Source organism: Phyllostomus hastatus, unplaced genomic scaffold (assembly GCF_019186645.2).
Source record: "Phyllostomus hastatus isolate PE091 unplaced genomic scaffold, TTU_PhHast_1.1 phas_scaffold_60, whole genome shotgun sequence".
NCBI classification, from domain to species: Eukaryota; Metazoa; Chordata; class Mammalia; order Chiroptera; family Phyllostomidae; genus Phyllostomus; species Phyllostomus hastatus.
In genome coordinates this window covers 12,189,861-12,211,719 of record NW_025334038.1, presented here as the reverse complement: position 1 = coordinate 12,211,719, position 21,859 = coordinate 12,189,861, and the positions used below count along the sequence as shown (strand labels likewise).

General features: G+C 36.8%; 1 protein-coding gene across 1 annotated transcript in view; it reads left to right on the top strand.

Moving 5' to 3' along the window:
• The first annotated feature begins 7 nt into the window (after positions 1–7).
• MCM6 (minichromosome maintenance complex component 6) overlaps positions 8–21,859 on the top strand; it is a 44,993-nt gene continuing 23,141 nt past the window's right edge. Inside the window, exons 1-8 of the mRNA XM_045826035.1 lie at positions 8–214; positions 3,443–3,589; positions 5,321–5,431; positions 9,293–9,542; positions 11,121–11,286; positions 11,562–11,707; positions 13,003–13,153; positions 15,288–15,429. Of these exons, the coding sequence (XP_045681991.1) occupies positions 108–214; positions 3,443–3,589; positions 5,321–5,431; positions 9,293–9,542; positions 11,121–11,286; positions 11,562–11,707; positions 13,003–13,153; positions 15,288–15,429 (1,220 nt within the window). The 5' untranslated portion in view covers positions 8–107. The remainder of the gene's footprint in view (positions 215–3,442; positions 3,590–5,320; positions 5,432–9,292; positions 9,543–11,120; positions 11,287–11,561; positions 11,708–13,002; positions 13,154–15,287; positions 15,430–21,859) is intronic.

Sequence of the window (21,859 nt, the reverse complement as noted above, 5' to 3'; positions counted from 1 at the left end):
GGCGGGGCTGAGGAGGCTGCTGCGGCCCGCGTAAAGCGGCGGCGTCGGGGTAAAGCGACTCGTGGCGATCGAGTGTGACTTTGGTTCCAACTCAGCGCTAGGCAGCGATGGACCTCGCGGCGACAGCGGAACCAGGCGCCGGTAGCCAGCACCTGGAAGTCCGCGATGAGGTGGCAGAGAAGTGCCAAAAACTCTTCCTGGACTTCTTGGAGGAGTAAGTCCCTTCCTCGCGGAACTTCGCGAGCCGCCCCTCCACACTTCCGGAGCCCGGGAAGCGTGGGGCCGGCGCGTATTGGGGAACCGAGGGGTCGCGGGTCTGTTGAGCGGCCCGCGCCCCACTTGGGGCTTAACTGGGCTGCCGCGAGGCGCCTGAGATGAGCTGGCTGGCTTCCAAGGTTGAAATCCACAGCGAGCCCTTCCTTAAACTCTTATTTAGCCCAGTGCCCCAGGCTACGAGCTTTACTCCCGTCATTTATCTTCAGAACCTGATTATTTGTGCAAAGACTTAGGCGCAGGGAGGGTCAAGTAATTTGTCCCGCTAGATCACAACGTTGGCAGGTTTGAGCAGGAGGCCGAGCTGACATTGGAATCCTGGCAGAGGCCCGATGGGACCAGACAGCCAGGACCCTGGTGCTGGGGGCACCGAGGGCCCTGGCAACCCTAGGAGTCTGTGGAGATGAAAGCACTAGAGTGGATCCTCTGGTTTGACGTGCTCGGGTGCGCCCAGCCCGGCTTGAAAGGAGCTGTACGGGCTCCCGCCATCACTTCCTTTCCTTCCAACCTCCACCCCGCCCCACCCCCGCGCCCGATTTGTTTTGTTTTTTTTTTTCTTAGTTGCCTTCTGAGCTCTTGGCCTCTCTTAACCCACCCTCCCCCCGGCTTTCCACCACTGCCACCAGTTGCTGTTCTTACAGATGGTGTAGATACGCACTTTTAGAGGATGGACTCTGCTGCCTCGAGTGTAAACATTTTGGAATTTGCTATGAAACTTTTTGTTGTTATGGTAAAATATACATAGCATAAAAATTTATCCCTTTAACCTTTTGTAAGCATAGAGTCCAGTGACATTTTCCTTGTTATTTGTGCAACCATCATCACCATCTCCAGAACTCTGCCTTTTCCCAAAGTCAAACTCTACACCTATTAAACAATAACTCCCCTTTCCCCCCACCCTTAGTACTAGGCAACCTCCATTATCCTTTCTGCCTATAAATCTACCTCATATACTTGGAGTCATACAGCATTTGTCCTTTTGTGACCAGCTTATTTCACCCAGCATAATGTCTTCAAGGTTCATCCATGTTATAGCATGTGCCAGGATTTCCTTTTTAAAGCTGAATAGTATTCCATTGCATGTATATACCACATTTTGTGTGTTCATTCATCTGTCCATGGACACTTGGGTTGTTTCTACACTTTCACATTTGTGAGTAATTCTGCTGTCGTATGAAATTCCAATGTACTTAAAAAGTCATAATTTTATTTCTATTTCTCTACCTTTGGCAATGACTCATACCTCCTTTGTAAAACTATAAACCTTTCAGGTAACACCAGTCCTTTCTTTATGTTCCCAGGTCACCATTTTCCATTATAGCTGGTAATAGAACTTCTTGTCTCTTTACCTGTCCACCACTTAATCTTCAATGTAAATTCCATCCTTGCCACCACACCATAGTACAAAGGTCCTCAATTCATGTTTCATTTCAACAAATAATCACCTTTACAACTTTGCAGGTACCATACACCTGGATGCTTGGGGTGATAATGATGTATTTCACTGGGGGAGAAAATGTTACTCCTTTTCAAAATACAGTCAAACTTCAGTTCTCAAAAAATGCAGTTTTGACCAAGTCATTCACGAAAAAATGTTGCAGTTGTCTTAACAAAACTTACGGTCTTAATATTCTATTTGACAGCCCTTTCATGCTGATACCTGTATGATCAGTCACCTGTCTCTCAGGTAACAAAGGAGATTTGGTTTTTGAACAAATTGCTACTTGAAAAGTTTTCCAGAACAAATTAAGCTTGAGAACTGAGGTTCCACTGTACCAACTTTGATTTGCCATTGCATATGGAAAATGTCCAAGTTCTTCACAGCTCCTCTTTTCGGTTTCTTCCACAACCAGTGTGTTATCCACACTTCTCCCATTGCCTGTTTTTCTTTCCCATGATAAGTCTGAAGGCTGAATTCCAGTGTTTTTATATGTATGGAGCCTTTGCAGATGTTAGATTGAATTAGTAGTCTACCCTATTACTTTTTTGTACTTTCTCCTTCCCCCTCCTTTTTGAAAATTTTATTGTGGCAGAAACACTTTTGAGATATACCCTCTTAACAAATTTTTAACTGTACAATAGCTTGTTGATATAGGTACAATACAATGTTGTTAGAACTTATTTTGCTTGACCAACACTTTACACCTAGGTTAGCATTTTCCCCTTCCTTCAGCCCCTAGCAACCACCATTCCACTTTTTTGATTATGAATTTGACTATTTTAGATCTCTCATAAGTAGAATTATGCGATATTTGTCTTTCTGTGGTTGCCTTGTTTCACTTAGAGTAAATGTCCTAAAGGTTCCTCCATACTGACACATACTGCAGAATTTCCTTTTTTTAAGGCGGGGTAGTATTTCATTGCGTGTGCATACTACATTTTCTTGAATCATTTGTGTTGGACATTTAAGTTATCTTGTACCTCTCTGTAGTAGGGGTGTCTCCTATGAAAGTGTCAACCCTAGGGCAGGAACAACACTGTCACTCCATGTGCGGCTTCTGGCATAGAGCTTTGCAGATAGATGTTGTTCTGTTAATATTAGAGTTAGAACATGCTATATTTGAAGAGGTATTGATTTTGCTTCAAAACTAATTTTCATATGTTAAAAAACAAAAGCAAATGTATTTGTATGATACTCCTTTTAGGGGAAAAACACCAGCTTTATTTTGTGTGTGTGTATTTTTTTTCTGGTTCTTAAACAAATAACTCATCTGTCAGTTTTCCCTACAGAAATTGAATCTTTAGATTTTGACCTAAATTTCTTGGTTTAACAGTTCCCAATTTTAGTGATACATAGCAATAATAAACTGGTAGTTAGCATTGTTGATTAGAAAATATTAAATGAAGAATTCAGGTTAAAATCTGAACACCCAGTCTTTCTATGTTCTGGGCTCTGCATAAAAACGTTTCACTCGTATTCTCTCACTTAATCTTCACAATAATCTTATAAAATAAAGTGATATCCTGATTTGTTTTGTTCCATTTTCTTGTAATTTTTTAAAGGGAAGGGACAAGTTAAGAGAGGGTAAGTAACTTGCCCCAACTTACACAACTACTAAAATAGGTCTAACTTAAAGCTGATGATGTTTAACCAATACACCTAATTACCAGGCGGGTTTTTCTTTTTACTGCCTAATTATTTCTTAATCTGACTTACATATATCTGCAGATTCCAGAACAGTGATGGAGAAACTAAGTACTTGCAGTTAGCAGAAGAGCTAATTCGTCCTGAGAGAAACACATTGGTTGTGAGTTTTGTGGACCTGGAGCAATTTAACCAGCAACTTTCCACCACAATTCAGGAGGAGTTCTATAGGTATGGTATGGTATATTAATAATCTTTACTTTAAATAGGCATGGAGCCTGGGAGGCCACTCTTTTTGGACTGGAAGTGTTCATTTGTGAGGCAGAATGGCAGCTGTCACAGGCCCTTTGATACAGCCAGTGGTCATTTTAGTATTTCTGTGAACTAATTTAGGCCTTTCTAGAGCTGAATTTTTTCCACATGCAAATATTGAAAACCTTTGCTTTCTATATAGTTTGCCTAAGCTTTAAGAAAATCATTTACTTCATGTCAGACATTCAGTGCTATTGCTGTCATTCGTTTGATTTCCCACTCCCACTCACTCCATGGGTATTTTGAAAAGTGTGGATCTTAATCAGAGATACCTTTTCAGCAGTAGCATTGTTCTTTTAAATTTAATTTTTTTCTTACTATGAAAGTGAATGTTGTAGAAAATAAGAGAAAAGTAGGGAAAGTAAAATCATCTCTACATTTGTAATCCCACCACCCACAGATAACCTCATCCACAGGTCTGTGGCAACAAAGTTCTAAGAGCTTTGTAGGTCTATAAGTGCAGAGTGTCCTGAGGATCTCCTGACACGTTTTGATGTATTTCTGTGCATCTGTAATTATTGGCATCATTACAGATAGAGCATCCTGCCCTTTTCACTTAACAGTATAACATTTTTCCATGGCATATAAAATCCCTTAAAAATATTTTAATAGCTGATCGGTATTTGGGGGGCAGAAATTAGTCATTTAATAATTTAGGCTTAAATTTTATTTTTAATTGCTATATAAAGCAAGAAGCATTTTCTTACATAATTCTTAGTTATTTGGATTAAATAAATGTTACAATCTGTATAAATAAAATTAGGTTAAAATGAATATTGTGGACAGCTTTGAAAGAAACAGAGACCCAGGAATAAGGAAATACAGACCTGTTCCTTTACCTGGTGGACTGGGAAATGGAGGACTTGTCTCCATGTTTCTAGTCATATTCGATCATCAAGAAAGGTTGGAGAGCTAAGCAACAGAATTTATTGTGAAAGCATGCAGCAGTAAAATTTGCACTGATAAGATAGAGGGAAGTAGAAAATCAGGGCTGGTGATTGAAAAACTATCTTCATACCTCATGCACAGACCATGGAGCAGTTCTATCTCATGAAAGTATGTAATTTTTCAAAGGACTTCAGATCCCACTGCTTAGACCAAGCTGCAGAAGCTATTGGGGACTTTTATCCAGAGGACATGTGCCACTTCAGTCTAATAAGTCAAATGGGACATTTTTGCCATGTTCTGATTACACACATTCCTCACCTGACCTCATCCATTTCTTACCAGTTAAGCCTAGAAAAATATACTTGGCCTTGACACCAAATGAAAGGCTGCCTTGCTAGATTGTAACACCACCCCTCACCACCCCAGATTGTTCAGGTAGAGTCTTAGACAGAAAAGTGGCCTGTATTGTGGTTGCTAAATGACTAGGTAAAGATAATGGATATTTGGACAAAGCATTTTATTTTTGGTGATAGTGCTGCCTTAGATCTACTTATGGTGGGATAGGAGAGGGTTGAAAGAGGCTCCTAAACTTGGACTAGGTAACATAAGTATCCTGCATAGTGAAATTCTAAGGCTTGGTTTTAACCAGATGGAATTAATTAGTCTCAGCTGCTGGCAAGGATGAATGGGGAATGAGAGCTTACTAATAATAAGCCTCTTGAAGATGTCAGTTGATCTTTTTTTTTGTTGTTTGCTTTTCAGAGTTTATCCTTACCTGTGTCGGGCCTTAAAAACCTTCGTCAAAGACCGTAAAGAGATTCCTCTTGCCAAGGATTTTTATGTTGCATTCCAAGACCTACCTACCAGACACAAGTAAGAAACCCTTCTTTGATGGAAAAGGAGTTTACCAAATAGTGTAGGTGTTACTTGTCAGGAAACTCAGGAGGTTGTAATCTTAGATTCAAAAAGTTATACCCAGTTAACCAAAAAGTTTTAATTTTGAAGAAATACATTTTTCTAGTGACATGGGGTAGGAAGTAAGTGGAGTGAAGTAGTTCTGAGTGTTTTCATATTTTAGGATCCCTTTTAGGGGACATTTGGGGAAAAATTAATCAAGTGAGAAAATTTAAAAACTGAGAACATTCAGAAATTCATGAATTGGTAGACATTTTTGTCAGAACTTTTTGTTAGTTTTTTAAAAATCTTTATTATATTTTTTCTTCATTACCATATAGTTCTCATATACCCTCCTCCCCTCAGCAGTCACCACACTGTTCTCCATGTCCATGAGTCCTTTTTCCTTTTTGCTCAGTTCCCTTACCGCCACTAGCTGTCATCCTGTTCTCTATCAGTCTTTCCCCCCATTTTCCTTGTTAGTTCAGTTCATTAGATTCCACATATGAGTGAAGTCATTTATCTCTCTTTATCTGACTGGTTTATTTAATTGAGCATAATGTTCTCCAGGTCCATTCATACTGTCACGGAGTAAAATTTTCTTTTTACGGCCAAGTAGTGCTCCATTGTGTAAATGTCCTATAGTTGTTTTATCCACTCATCTTATGATGGGAACTTGGGCTTCTTCTATATCTTGGCAATTGTAAATAATGCTGCAGTAAACATAGGGGTGCTTATGTTCTTTTGAATTAGTGTTTTGGGTCCCTTTGAGTATATTCCTGGAAGTGGGATAGCTAAATTGAAAGACAGATCCATTTTTAATTTTTTGAGGTTTTCTCCATACTGCTTTCAACAGTGACTGCATCAATTTGCATTCCCCTTTCTCTGCATCCTCACCAACACTTGTTGTTTGTTGATTTATTGATGACAGACATTCTGGCAGGTGGGAGATATCTCACTGTGGTTTTAATAGGCATTTCTCTTATGATTTGTGACATTGAGCATCTTTTCGTATGTCTTTTGGCCATCTGTATGTCCTCTTGGATAAGAGTCTTTTCAGGTCCCTTGCTTGTTTTTTAATTGGGTTGTTTGGTTTTTTGGTGTTGAATTTTTTAAGTTCTTTATAAATTTTGGGTATTAACCCCTTAACAGATGTGTTGGCAAATATGTTCTCCCATTCTGTGTGTTGTCTTTTTGTTTGTTGATGATTTCCTTTGCTGTGCAAAAACTTTTTAGTTTGATGTAGTCCCGTTTGTTTATTTTTCCTTTTGTTTCCTGCAGAGATATATCAGATAAAATCCTGCTACAAGCAATGCCCTAGATTTTGCTGCCTGTTTTCTTCTGTGATTTTTATGGTCTGGGGTCTTAACATTTAAGCCTTTAATCTATTTTTTTAATTTATTCTTTTGTGTAGTATAAGGAGATGGTCTAGTTTCATTTTTCTGCATGTATCTGTCCAATTTTCCCAACACCATTTGTTGAATAAACTCTTTAGCCCATTGTATGGCTCACTTCCTCTGTCAAATATTGACTATAAAGGTGTGGGTTTATTTCTGGGCTCTCTGTTCTGTTCATTGATCTGTGTGTCTGTTTTTATGCCAATTCCATGCTGTTTTGATTACTGTGGCCTTATAGTATAGTTTGATATTTGGTAGTGTGATTCCTCTAACTTTGTTCTTCTTTCTCAGGATTGCTATTGCTGTGTGTGGCCTCTTATGGGTCCATATAAATTTCTGAAATATTTGTTCTAGTTCTGTGAAATACATCATTGGAATCTTGATAGAAATTGCATTGAATCTGTAGATTGCTTTGGGTTGTATGGACATTTTAATGATGTTAATTCTTCCTATCCGTGGATAACGATTATGTTTTTCCACTTACTTGTACCTTCAATTTCTTTCTTCACTGTCTTCATTTTACAATTACAGGTCTTTTATGTCCTTGGTTAGGTTTATTCCTAGGTATTTTATTCTTTCTGTAGTGATTGTGAATGGAATTGTTTTCTTAATTTCTCTGTTAGTTCATTATTGGCATATAAAAATGCACCTGATTTCTGGATATTAATTTTGTATCCTGCTACTTTGCTGAATTCATTTATCAGTTATAGTAGTTTCTTGGCGGAATATTTGGGGTTCTCTATGTATAGTATCATGTCATCTGCAAATAAAGAGTTTTACTGCTTCTTTTCCAATTTGGATGCCTTTTATTTCTTGTCTGACTGCTGTGGCTCAGACTTCCAGTACTATGTTGAACAAGAGAGGTAAAAGTAGACATCCCTATCTCATTCCCGATCTTAAGGGAAATGCTTGTAATTTTTGCCTGTTGAGTATGATGTTGGCAGTGGATTTGCCTTATATTACATGGCCTTTATTATGTTTAGGTATGTGCCCTTTAGTCCCACTTTGCTGAGAGTTGTTATCATATATGGGTGCTGGGTTTTATCAAATTCTTTTTCTGCATGTATTGATATGATCATGTGGTTTTTATCCTTCATTTTGTTTATGTGGTGAATCACATTTATTGATTTTTAAATGTTGTACCAACCTTGCATTCCCAGATAAATCCCACTTGATCGTGGTGTATGACCTTTTTGATGCACCGTTGTATTTGGTTTGCTGATATTTTGTTGAAGATTTTAGCGTCTGTGTTCAGGGATATTGGCCTATAATTTTCTCTCTTTGTAGTGTCTTTATCTGGTTTTGGAATTAGGATAATCCTGGCCCCATTAAATTAGTTCGGGAGCTTTCCCTCCTCTTGAATTTTGTGGAATAGTTTGAGGAGGGAGAGGTGTTAATTCTCAGAACATTTGGTAAAATTTCCCTGTGAAGCCATCTGGACCAAGCTTGCTTTAGTTGGGAGTTTTTTCATTACTGCTTCAATTTCAATAGGTATAATCTGTCTGTTCAGATTCTCTGATTCTTCCTGATTTAGTTTTGGAGGATTGTGTGCTTTTAGGAATGTTATCCATTTCATCCAGGTTGTCCAGTTTGTTGGCATATAGTTGTTCATACTTTCTTACGGTTCTTTGTATCTCTTTGGTGTCAGTTGTTATTCTCATCTTTCATTTATTTATTTGTGTCCTTTCTCTTTTTTTGTTGATGAATCTGGTAAAGGTTTGTCAGCCTTGTTCATCTTTTCAAAGAACTAGCTCTTGGATTTATTGATCTTTCATATTTTTTAGACTATTTCATTTATTTCTGCTCTGATCTTTATTATTTCCTTCCTTCTACTCACTTTGGGATTTATTTGTAATTAATTTTCAAGTTCGTTTAAGTATAAAGTTTATTTGAGCTTCCTGAATTTTGATTTTTTAATTTTAAAGAAATATATTTTTCTAGCAAGATAGGATGAGAACTAAATGAAGCAATTTCTGAGTATTGTCATATTTTAGGATACCTTTTAGAGGACATTGGGGATAAAATCTAGTGAGAACATTTGAAAACAGAACAGTCGCAGAAATTCATAAATTGGTGGGAATTTTTGTCAGAGTTTAAGTGACATAAATTTTAAACAGTTTTTTCCTTTAGCAGTTATTTAAACAATTTACTGGGAGAAATTTAAGTGATATTTTGAAAACTTAAACTACTGAAATTATTTATAAAGTTTTACCAAGTTATTTAATATAAAATGGGTATGTGAAGTAAAGAGTTTCTGACCTTTTGAGTTTAAAATTTTTTCCCCATGATAACTTTACCATGAAAATAATACATGCTTATTTGGAAATTGTAGATAAGCAAAAAAAATTTTGCCTATAAAACAAAGATGAGATCATCCTGTTTTATAGTTATTTTATTTCTTTGGTGTCCCTTATTCACCAATGGGATGTCTGTCTTTAAACAGAATTCGAGAACTCACCTCATCCAGAATTGGTTTGCTCACTCGCATCAGTGGGCAGGTGGTGCGGACCCATCCAGTGCACCCAGAGCTTGTGAGTGGAACTTTCCTGTGCTTGGACTGTCAGACAGTGATCAAGGATGTAGAGCAGCAGTTCAAATACACACAACCAAACATCTGCCGAAATCCAGTGTGTGCCAACAGAAGGAGATTCCTGCTGGATACAAATAAATCAAGATTTGTTGACTTTCAAAAGGTATTTATTAACTTCTGTTAGGTCAGACTGAGCCTTGCTAATAATTCACTTCTAGGGCCTGTAATTATTATTGAAAGCTTATACAGACAATGCTAAACTCAGTTTTTATTTAAGTCAAAGATCATCAAATGTGGCTACAGATGTAAGCCAAAAATTCTTAACATCAACTTCACTTGTCAGTATGTAAATGTGTTATAACCTTTAATAACTTGGATTGAAAACTCCTTCAGACTGACAAAATGTATTTATTAAAGAATAAATAGTAACTATTATTATTAACAACAGTTAAGAAAACTTTAGAGAACTAGAGACTTGTTGGTGTAAGACTTTGAGTAGGCAGTTAGGAGAGAGGAGGCGTGAATGACAGGACAGGTGCAAATGCACGTATTTGTCAATAGCAGTGAGGGTTGCCAGGACTGAAGTAGAGGGGCTAGACTGCAGATTATCTGAGAGGTGATTGGTACGAGGCATGGAAGGAGAGGTTTGGGCCTGTCTTGATAAATAAGGGAAGTATGTTTTTTAGGGGATAAGAATTTTTCTTTTTAAAGGAAGATTAATGAGACAATGGCTTGTAGTTTTAACAAGAGGTGAAGATAATGGGTTGTAGTATTTAACAAGAAATGACTAATAACTAGGCAGTTGTAGTCCTGGGCAGTATTTGGATGGTAGCAGTAAGAATGAAGGGCTGGCATGGGGCGGTGTCTCAGATCTCTGCAGGACTTAGAAACTCTGGGTCATGCAAAGGGGGAAAGTTGCAATAGTGAAAGCATTAAAGCATGGACGAATGAGTACTGCAGTAATTCATATTTAATTCAGTTTTTAGTCCTTAGATTTCTTATGTTAACCTGATACTTAGTTTATAGGAAGTACCTACTCTACCAACAACTCTGGGTAGGAAAAGCTGTATATTTGAAAAAGAACGTGATATAACAATCCCATACAAACTATGAATGGTTTGGGTCCTGGTTTGAAGGGGGAAAAAATAAAAAAACATCTGTAATAAAGGACATTCTTGACAATTGTAGAAATTTGAAGGTGGACTGGATAATAGACATGGAAGTAAATGTCATTTAATTCTCTTGGTGTGATAATAGTATTAGTTACATAGGAGATTGTCTTTATTCTTAGGAGATCAATGCTTAAATATTTAGGGGTGAAGTATCTTGATATTTATAATTTGTTCCAAATAATACAGTAAAAGTATGTGTGTCTAAGTAATGTTAATAGTTGCATTGAGATGGAGGGTATAAATTATGTGAAATTTTTCATAAAATTTTCCTGGAAGTTTAGAGGAAGATGGAACACAGAACAGATATTTAACTGCGTAGTCAAACTGAACAAAGAAAAAAGAGAAACAATGTTTTTTTAGTAAGAGTAAAAGTGAAGGTTTTAAATAGATAGCTTTTACAAAAATTAAAGGGGCTTTAGGGTAGAGAATTTTTATGGTAAGTTTTGGTACATGTCAAAGGTCTGCAAATGGTAGGATAGTTTAGAATATGTCAATATTTGTGGTATTTATTTTAGATTGTATGACATTTGGACAAGATTTCTTACTCTTGGCTATTTGTCTTTGTTTAGGTTCGTATTCAAGAGACTCAAGCTGAACTTCCTCGAGGAAGTATCCCACGCAGTTTAGAAGTGATCTTGAGGGCTGAAGCTGTGGAGTCAGCTCAAGCTGGTGACAAGTGTGACTTTACAGGGACACTGATTGTTGTGCCTGATGTCTCTAAGCTTAGCACACCAGGTGGGTAATCTGAGGCTCAAATTCTGTTACCTGAACAGTAGATATCTACAATAGCTACTTGTGTCTTCCTTGTCTTATTTTTGGCTACTAATCAGAAAGTAAATAAGGAAGTATGATGAGAATAAAGACAAACTGACTTTGCTACAGAAGGTACTGGTGTGAAAAACATTAGCCTCAATGAAATCTTTGAATATATAAGTTTTGTTTATTTGAGCAATTTTGACTCTCAGCACCTTCAATATTTGAGATATGAAACAACTTATTCAATCTTTCAGGAGCACGTGCAGAAACTAATTCTCGTGTCAGTGGTGTTGATGGATATGAGACTGAAGGCATTCGAGGACTCCGGGCCCTTGGTGTTAGGGACCTTTCATACAGGCTGGTCTTTCTTGCCTGTTGTGTTGCACCAACCAACCCAAGGGTGAGTCTTCTTAGTAGAACGGCAAAGCTCGAGAAAGACCTCCCCTATAGGCTGCCACAAAGTTAATAGGTTTCTGAAACATCTGAGTTATCTAGTCAATGTTAAAGGTATGGGGTTGTTGAGATTTGACTTTTTTAGTTTTGAACTCAAATCTTTTCGTGTCTTTCTGACAAGGAAAAGTCTTCTTGTTTTTATATGGAAGAGATCGTTGCCTTAAAAGCATTTATACAAATTATCCACTGAGGGGGGCTGTTGTTATTTAATTATCATGGTTCCTCTCTCCTGCTCCTGGAGAAAGTACAAATAGAAAGATTTAGTAATCTGGGAAATAAAATAAATTACTTCTGAGAAGGATGGACCCTTGGTTTTATTATTGTTCAGAACTTAATTCTGTGTCCTGAATGGGAAAGCCTAAATGGCTTATAGGGATATATAGATTTTGTTTATTTGAGCATTTTGTACTTTTCTCCAGGAGCATGAGAGAGGAACCATGGTAATTAAAAAAAAATCCCCACCATGGCTAATTTGTACCAATGTTCTTAAAGCAGTGAGCTCTTACATACAAAAACAAGAAGACTTTTCCTTGTTCTGGAAAAAGAGAAGTGAACATAATACAGGGTGGAGCAAAAGTATATTTACAGTTGTGGGTACATGAAACAGTTTATTCTTGTAATATTATTTATTATTTACTTTATTATTTTCCATACGAATAACTGTAAAGACCTTTTGGTCTACCCTGTATTCTGTCACTTCATTTTCATCTTCATGTCATTGACTAGCATTTGATTATGGCTCATCACTTAAGCATTCAGATTTATTTAGGTAATAACACAAAACAGTGGTCATAGCTTTTTTATTGTTTTTAACTCACAAAACAAACAACAAACTCTTAAAGATCTTGATTTACCAAGGCCTTACTAATTTGGGGATTTTTTTTTTAATCCTTGCCCGAGGACATGCTTATTGATTTGAGAGAGGGGGAGAAACATCCATGGGTTGCCTCCTGCACATGCCCCAATAGGGAATCAAACCTGCAACCTAGGTAGGTGCCCTGACAGGGATCAAACCCACAGCCTTTTGGCGTATGGGATGATGCTGCAACCAAATGAGCTACCTGGCCGCAGGGCTGGAGGTGTTTTGTTTTGTTTTGTTTTTAAAAAAACCTTTATAGTCAACAGATTCTAAGGTTAACCTCCGAGACTATATTTTGTTTGTAATGAAGTTTCTTCTCTTTCACATTATTTTGACTTTGACTGTTCTATGCTATTATTGTTCCTTTCTTCTCCATCTTTTAGTTTGGAGGGAAAGAGCTTCGAGACGAAGAGCAGACAGCTGAGAGCATTAAGAACCAAATGACTGTGAAAGAATGGGAGAAAGTGTTTGAAATGAGTCAAGATAAAAATCTATACCACAATCTTTGCACCAGCCTGTTTCCTACTATACATGGTAAGAATTCTATCCATATGTGGCATAAACTTGAAATCCAAAGAAATTATTATAAAATAGCAATATATGATTTCTTTAAACAGATCATGGTAATTTTTTAGTAGGTTTAGAAGAGGTCTTTTTAAGTCATTTATAAAAGGGCAGATACATAATTCCACTTAAAATGAGGTACCTAGAATAGGCAAATTCATAGAGAAAGAAAGGAAGGAGATTACCTGGGGGAGAGGAATGGGGAGTTACTGTTTAATGGACAGAGTTTCTGTTTGGGGTGAAGAAAAGCTCTAGACATTGATAGAGGTGATGGTTATAAAACATAGTGAATGTACTTAATTCCACTAAAATGTACACTTAAAAATTGTTGAAATGGTGAATTTTATGTAAATTTTACCACAATTTTTTTTTTTTTAATGAAAAAGACATTTAGTCATCTTTTTCTGGCTGTAGGACAGAACTGCACTTCAATGTATTCCAGTGTGCTAGCTTAATATCTTTTAATTTTCAGAGCTAGAGATTTCTTGATGTTCCTTGGTTACATATACCTGTCTGTACCTTTGGTGGTCTCTTCAACGTTTTCTTGGCTTTTGGTTGCTAGCTGCTCGCTATCATAAAAATCCCCATGTATGTTGAAGTATATTACTGAATTTTCAGGCCTCATGCTTTACCCATTTTTTTTAATCCTTATCTTCCATACTCAATTGTAGTTAGGGCAAGAACTCAAGATAATGGATTTCTCTCTTAGGTATATATTTTTAAATCATTTACAATTAACTTTTCCTATCTAAATGCTTGGTAAATGAAATTGAACTGAAATTCTTTATTTTAATCATCATTTATGGATTTCAGAGTGTCCTTTCTAACAAATTGGGTTAGAATTTTTATGCTGCTTTACTTTTCCTATAAATTAAGCTGCATAATAAATTAACTCAATCATAGTGATTTAAAACAACAAACATCATCTCACCCAGTCTGTGGGTCAGGAATTGAGAGAGGCTTAGCTGGGTGGTTCTAGCTCAGTTCTTTCATGAGGTTGCAGCCAAGACATCAGCTGGGGCCGCCGTCATCTAAAGGCTTTGCTAGGGCTGCAGGATCTACTTTGGGGGCTCACTCAGTGGCCTACCTGTTAGTGTAGGTTGTTGGTTGGAAGCCTCAGTTCCTTACCACATAAATCTCTTCCACAGGGCTCTTTGAGTATTCTCACATCACCACAACTGGCTTCCTTCCCAGAGTGTGTGATCCAAGAAAGCAAAGCAAGGAAAAAAGCAAAGTGCTTCTCAGGACTTAGTCTAATAAGTTACATACCTTCACTTGCACATATGCTGTTTGTTAGAAGCAAGTCACTAAGTCTTGCCACATTTAGGGAAAAGAGAATTAAGCTCCATCTTGAAATGAGGAGTATCAAAGAATTAGTGGGCTATTTAAAAGCTAACAAATCTCCAACACATTTCTTTCAGAGGTCATGAGTCAGATGTTTTGTTTGTGGAATGGGTTAATTTTCTACTTTAACAAAGTGGTTTTTGTAAGTGTGCCTAGCAGTTTGTTGATGGAATTCACAGAAAGGCATAATCTTTAGCACAGAAAACTCTTCTAATAGCACGTTTCTAAAGATCTAATGTTGTTTTTTTAGTTGTGCATTTTCTTATATTGGATTTATAAATACTTCTTAGAGGCATCAATTAGTTAAGTTAGCATGTATTTCTACTCTGCTCACTGTTGGTAATACAAAAGAAATCAATCATGGACCATTTCTCAAATTGTTGATGGAAATGGGAGACATGCCATTAGAAAGAACTAGGAAATATGATAAGCTGTGGTAGACATAGTTTATTCATGGGGAGAGATATTTGAGAGATATAGAGAAAAACTTTGTGTATGGTACTAAGACTTGTGAACCAGAAAAGAGTCTTAGAAGGGTGCACCTTGGCATCTGTGACACGGGCGGTGTAGAAGACATCAGGACAGTGACTAGGTGACTAAGTTCACAGAGCAAGAAGCAGATGAGAAACCAAAAATTTTTACTTAAGTCTTATGCTTTGCTTCAGCTTTATCTGCTCTTTTGGTTGGTAAACATGCCTTTCTAATATCCCATGATAATTGTTAACCTCATGCTGAAAAATACCTTGGGTTTTCATTTCAGGCAATGATGAAGTAAAACGTGGTGTCCTTCTCATGCTCTTTGGTGGTGTCCCAAAGACAACAGGGGAAGGAACCTCTCTTCGAGGGGACATAAATGTTTGCATTGTCGGTGACCCCAGTACAGCTAAGAGCCAGTTTCTCAAGTAAGTGTTTGCCTGAAGTAGTGCAATAGGAAAAACAATGTGCATAATTCCAGGCTCTCTGTGCTACCAAGAATGCAGTCAATGTTCCTTTACTAGAGCAGCAGTATAAATATGACTGTGTTGAATATACAACTCATTTTTATTAAAAACACCTTAATTTGTTCAGTAGAATATAACAACATTTTACAATTTTTTGGAATAGGGAAAAATTGCCTGTAATCCAATTCCTACATAGAACTCTTTTAATCTTTGTGTAATTTCTTTGTATCTTTTCAGGGTTATGAATCACAACGTATTTTCAATTTTAATATATGCTAAATATTTTTCATTTTCTTTAGTTTCACAACTATTTTTTGTTGGTATACTATAACTTTCAAAATCATTTTCCTAGCTTGTCATAGTTTATTTTAATGATTATAGGTACAGATACAGTCAACACCATGATGTATGTAAGTTTCTATTTTTACTTTTTTTGTTTTCTTTGGGTAAATTCAAACTATAGGATTGCTGAGATTAACAATACAAACAACTTTAAGGTTCTTAAATAAGACACTTTCCAAAAGGAGTGCTATAAACATGAAACATTTTTGCTAAACTTATCAACTACAAGTACTTGCTTATTTTTAACCTTTTAAGAAGCTTAGAGGTCAAAATGATCGCAACATGTTTTTGAGCACCTCCTGTGTTCTTGGTTCTGTATATATGTGTATGTTATCTTCTGTTTTTAATTTTTTATTGTTATTCTATTACAGTTGTCCCATTTTCCCACTTTGCCCCCCTCCACCCAGGCCACATCTCCACTCCCACAGTCAATCCCCACACCATTGTCTACGTCCTTGGGTCGTTCATGCATGGTCTTTGACTAGTCCCTTCCCTTTCTTTCTACCATGATCCCCCTCCCACCCAGTCACTGCCAGTCTGTACCATGTTTCCATGTCTGTGGTTCTGTTTTGCTTCTTAGTTAATTTTTGTTAATTAGGTTCCTCTTATAAGTGAGATCATATGGTATTTGTCTTGCACCAACTGGCTTGTTTCACTTAGCATAATGTTGAGTTCCATCCATGATGTCACGAAAGGTAGGAGTTCTATCTTTCTGCTGTGTAGTGTTACATTAATTTGTGAATTAATATAATACTAGATCTGTAAATGTACCACAGTTTTTGATCCGCTCATTTACTGATGGGCACTTAGATTGCTTCCAGCACTTGGCTATTGTAAATAGCACTGCTATGAACATTGGGGTGCATAGGTTCTTTTGAGTTAGTGTTTCGGGATTCTTAGGGTATATTCCCAGCAGTAGAATCACTGGGTCAAAAGACAGTTCCATTTTTTGTTTTCTGAGGAAATTCCATACTGTTGTCCACAGTATGGAACACGTGTCCACGTGGCTGCACCAGTCTGCATTCCCACCAACAGTGCACTAAGGTTCCCTTTTCTCTCTATCCTCGCCAGCACTTATTGTTTGTTGATTTATTAATGACAACCATGCTGACCCATGTGAAGTGGTATCTCATTGTGGTTTTAATTTACATCTCTCCAATGGCTAGTGATGTTGAGTATCTTTTCATATGTCTGTGGGCCATCTGTGTGTCCTCCTTGGAAAAGTATCTATTCAGGTCCTTCACCTATTTTTTAATTGGATTTTTGTCTTCCTGGTGTAGAGTCAGATGAGTTCTTTATAAGTTTTGGAGATCAAACCCTTGTTCAATATACCAGCAGATAGGAACCCATATGGTCGGTTGGGTTCCCTTTTCATTTTGATGATAGTTTCTTTAGCTGTGCAGAAGCTTTTTAATTTGACACAATCCCATTTGTTTATTTTTTCCTTTATTTTGCTTTCCTTGGAAGTTATATTGGTAAAAATACTGTTACGTGGGATATCTGAAATTTCACTGCCTTTTTCTCTAGGACTTTTATAGTGTCACAACCTATATTTAAGTCTTTTGTCCATTCTTAGTTCTTTCTGGTGTATGGTGTAAGTTGGTGGTCTAGCTTCATTTTATATCATGTACCAGTCCAGTTCTCCCAACATTATTTATTAAAGAGGCTATTGTTACTCCATTTTATGTTGCTGCCCCCTTTGTCAGATATTAATTGACCATAGAGACTGGGTTTATTTCTAGGCTCTCTATTCTGTTCCATTGATCTATGTGTCTGTTCTTATACCAGTACCAGACTGTTTTGATTACAGTAGCCTTGTAGTATTGTTCGATATCAGGTATTATGATCCCTCCTACTTTGTTCTTTCTGATTGCCGAGGCTATTCAGGGTCTTTTCTGGTTCTATATAGATTTTTGAGATGTTTATTCTAGGTCTGTGAAATATGTCATTGGTATTTTAATAGCAGTTGTATTGACTCTATAGATTGTTTTGGGGTAGTATGGACATTTTAATAATGTTAATTCTTCCAGTCCACAAACATAGTATATGCTTCCATTTATCTATATGTCTTTTAATTTATTTCTTCAGTGTTCTATGGTTTTTCAGGTATTGGTATTTTACCTCCCTGGTTAAGTTTATTCCTAGGTACCATATTTTGCCATGTATAATGCACTCCCAATATAATGTACGCCTACATTTTAGACCCAAACTTTCAGGGAAAAAATCTTTTAATTTTTTAATTCAATTTTTAATTTATATTTAGATACTTTTTTGTATTATAAGGGAATTTTAGCATTTACTTTTCAACATATTATGGTACAAGAAGTTATGTAACAAATAATTGCAAAACGCAAGAAAGGATACAAGGTATTTCAGGTACTACCCATGTATAATGCACATCCTTATTTTGCCCTCAAAATTTGGGCAAAAAGGTATGCATTATACACAGCAAAATACTGTATTCTTGTTGCTATAGTAAATGGGATTTTTTCCTAGTTTCTCTTTCTGATATTTCATTGTTGATGTAGAAAAATGCCCTCAATTTCTGAATATTGCCTTTGTATCCCACTGTTTTGCCAAATTCACTTATTAGGTCGAGTAGTTTTTTGGTGGAGAGTGCGGAGTTTTCTATGTACGCTATCGTGTCATCTGCAAATGACAGTTTTACTTCCTCCTTTCCAATTAGGATGCGTTTTATTTCTTTTTCTCATCTGATCACTGTGACTAGAACTTTCAATACTATGTTGAATAAGAATGATGAAAGAGGACACCCCTGTCTTATTCCTGATCTTAGTGAGAAAGCTTTTAGTTTTTGCCTGTTGAGTATGATGTTGGCTGTAGGTTTCTCATATATGACCTTTATTATGTTGCGGTATGATCTCTCTGTTCCCACTTTGCTGAATTTTTTTTTATCATAGATGAGTGTTGTATTTTATCAAATTTTTTCAGCATCTATTGATATGATCATGTGACTTTTTTCCTTCATTTTGTTTATGTGATGTATTACACTTACTGATTTGTGAATATTGTACCATCCTTGCATCCCTGGGATGAGGCCCACCTGATCATGGTGTGTGATCTTTTTAATGTATTGCTGGATCCTGCTTGCCAATATTTTGTTGAGGATTTTAGCATCTGTGTTCATCAGTGATATTGGCCTGTAGTTTTCTTTCTTTGTTGTGTCTTTACCTGGTCTTGGAATTAGGATAATACTGGCCTTGTAAAAAGAGTTTGGGAGTCTACTCTCTTCTTGAATTCTTTGCAGTAGTTTCAGGAGGATAGAGGTTAGTTCTTTAAATATTTGGTAAAATACACCTGTGAAGCCATCCTACAGGGATTTCGTGTGCCTGGAGGTTTTTTTGATTACTGTTTCAATATCAGTAGTTGTTATTGGTCTATTCAGGCTTTCTGTTTCTTCTTGATTCAGTTTTGGAAGGTTGCAGTTTTCTAGAAATTTGCCCATATTACCCAGGTTTTCCAATTTCTTGGCACATGTTGTTCATAGTAAATTCTTACATTCCTTTGTATTTCTGTGAGATTGGTTGTAACTTCTCTTTCATATCTGATTTTTATTTAGGTCCTCTCTCTTTTTTTCTTAAGTGTGGTTAAAGGTTTGTCAGTTTAGTTTATCTTTTCCAAGAACTAGCTTTTGGGTTCACTGATCCTTTGAATTGTTTTTTTATTCTCTGTCATTTACTTCTGCTGTGATCTTATTTCCTTCCATCTACTCCCTTTGTGCTTGGATTGTTGTTTTTCCTTTAGTTCTTGCAGATGTAGGGGTACGTTATTAATTAGAGATTTTTCTCTTCTTTGAGTAGGCCTGTATTGCTATTAACTTCCCTCTCAGGACTTTTTTTCACTGTGTCCCATAGGTTTTGGGTAGTTGTATGTTTATTTTCACTTGTTTCCAGATACTTTTTTATTTCTCTCTTGATCTCATTGTTACCCCATTCATTATTTAATAACATGTTATTCAGTTCCTGTGTATGTGAATGTTTTTGAGTTTTTTCCATGAGGTTGGTTTCCAGTTTCAGGCCATTGTGACCTGAGAAGATGCTTGATATGATTTTAATTTTCTTGCCTTTATTGAGCCTTGTTTTGTGTCCTACCATGTGGCCTGTCTTTGAAAATGATCTATGTGTGTTTGAAAAGAATGTGTATTTTGCTTCACTGGGGTGAAAGTTTCAAATATATACCAATTAAGTCTATTTGATCTAGCATGTCATTCAGTGCAACAATACCCTTATTGATTCTTTGTTTGGAAGATCTATCCATTGTTGACAATGGGGTGTTAAAATTCCCTACAATGACTGTGTCGCTGTCAATATCTTTCTTGAAGTCCTCCAAGATTTTCCTTATGTATTAAGTTGCTCCTATGTTGGGTGCATATATGCTTACAAGAGGTATATCCTCTTGTTGGACTACTCCCTTAAGTATTATGTAATGACCTTCTTTGTCTCTTAGTATGGCCTCTGTTTTGAAGTCTGTTTTGTCTGATATAAGTATTGGCACCTCAGCTTTTTTTCCATGTCTCTTTGCTTGGAATATTTTTTTTTCGTCCCTTCACTTTCAGTCTGTGTAGACCTTCTGTTCTGAGGTAGAGCTCTTGTAGGCAGCATATGTGCTGGTCATGTTTTCTTATCCATTCACCCTGTGTGTTTTGAATGGAGCATTTAAACCATTTACATTTAAGGTTATTATCGATGGGTACGTATTCATTGCCATTTTTTCCCTTTGTACCTGTGTTTCTCCCTCTCTCTCTCTCTCTCTCTCTTTCTTCATCTTCCTAAAGCAGTCCCTTTATCATCTCTTGCAATGCTGGTTTGGTGGAGATGTACCCTTTTAGCCTTTTTCATCTAGGTGTGTATGTATGATTTGTCTCTTTTTTTTTAAGCAATTTTTTTTAATTAGGCTCACTGTTGCTATAGTCTTTATTTGTTTACTTTAAAAATTTTTTTAAATCTTTTTTATTTATTTTTAGAGAGAGAGGAAGGGAGGGAGAAAGGGAGAGAAACATCAATGTGAGGTTGCCTCTCACATGGCCCCCACTGGGGACCTGACCTGCAACCCAGGCATGTGCCCTGACTGGGAATTGAACTGGTGACACTTTGGTTCACAGCCCATGCTCAATCCACTGAGCTACACCAGCCAGGGTGTATGTTTTGTCTTATCCTAGCAGCACCCAGGCAGGTATGTAATATTATCCTATTTTTTCAGGGTGGCAAACAAAACTTCTCTGTGCCTCAGTAACTTGCCCATTTTCTCACCGCTGACAAGTGACACTAAGCCATGAAGATTAGCACTCAGATGTATACTGTAAAGTATGTGGTCATACTGCAGGATAGGGCAAAAGTAGGGTTATAGTTGTTTATATGGGAAATAATACAATAATAAATAATACAGTATAAACTGTTTCATGAACTATAAACTCACAACTATAAACCTACTGTTTCCCACACTATATTTCAAGATGCCTTTCCTTTGTTGTTTGGGAAATTTGTGACTCTCCTAGACCATAAAACATTTTTAGTTGGTTTGAAGTTTTATAATTAAATATTTCTTTCAAGTAAATCAGGGACTGAGTTCTGGATTTGAAGATGATAGTCTTGTGTTAAAAGGAATTCTTTTCTGCGCTTCATTTTCTCTGCTCCCACCTCCCAACTCACCACCACCACTACCACCACCAAGAGATGTATTATAGTGTTGCCTCTGGTAACAGTATTGCATTGCACATGACTGTCTTAGAAATAGCCTTTTCAGCCTGGTGAGTTTTTTACCATCTTTATTGCAATATAGTTTACATATCATAGAATTTACCCCTTTTGAGTGTACAATTTAATGGTTTTAGTATATTCACAGTTGTATAACATAATTAAAGTAAGTTTAGAACATTCTCATCCCCCCAAAAGAAATACTATACCCACTAGTTATCACTCTTCATTCTCCCCTTCCCCATAGGCAATCCCTAACCTACTTTGGTGTCTCTATCTGGACATTTCATGTAGATGGAATTATATACTATATGAGCCTTAGTGACTGACTGGCTTCT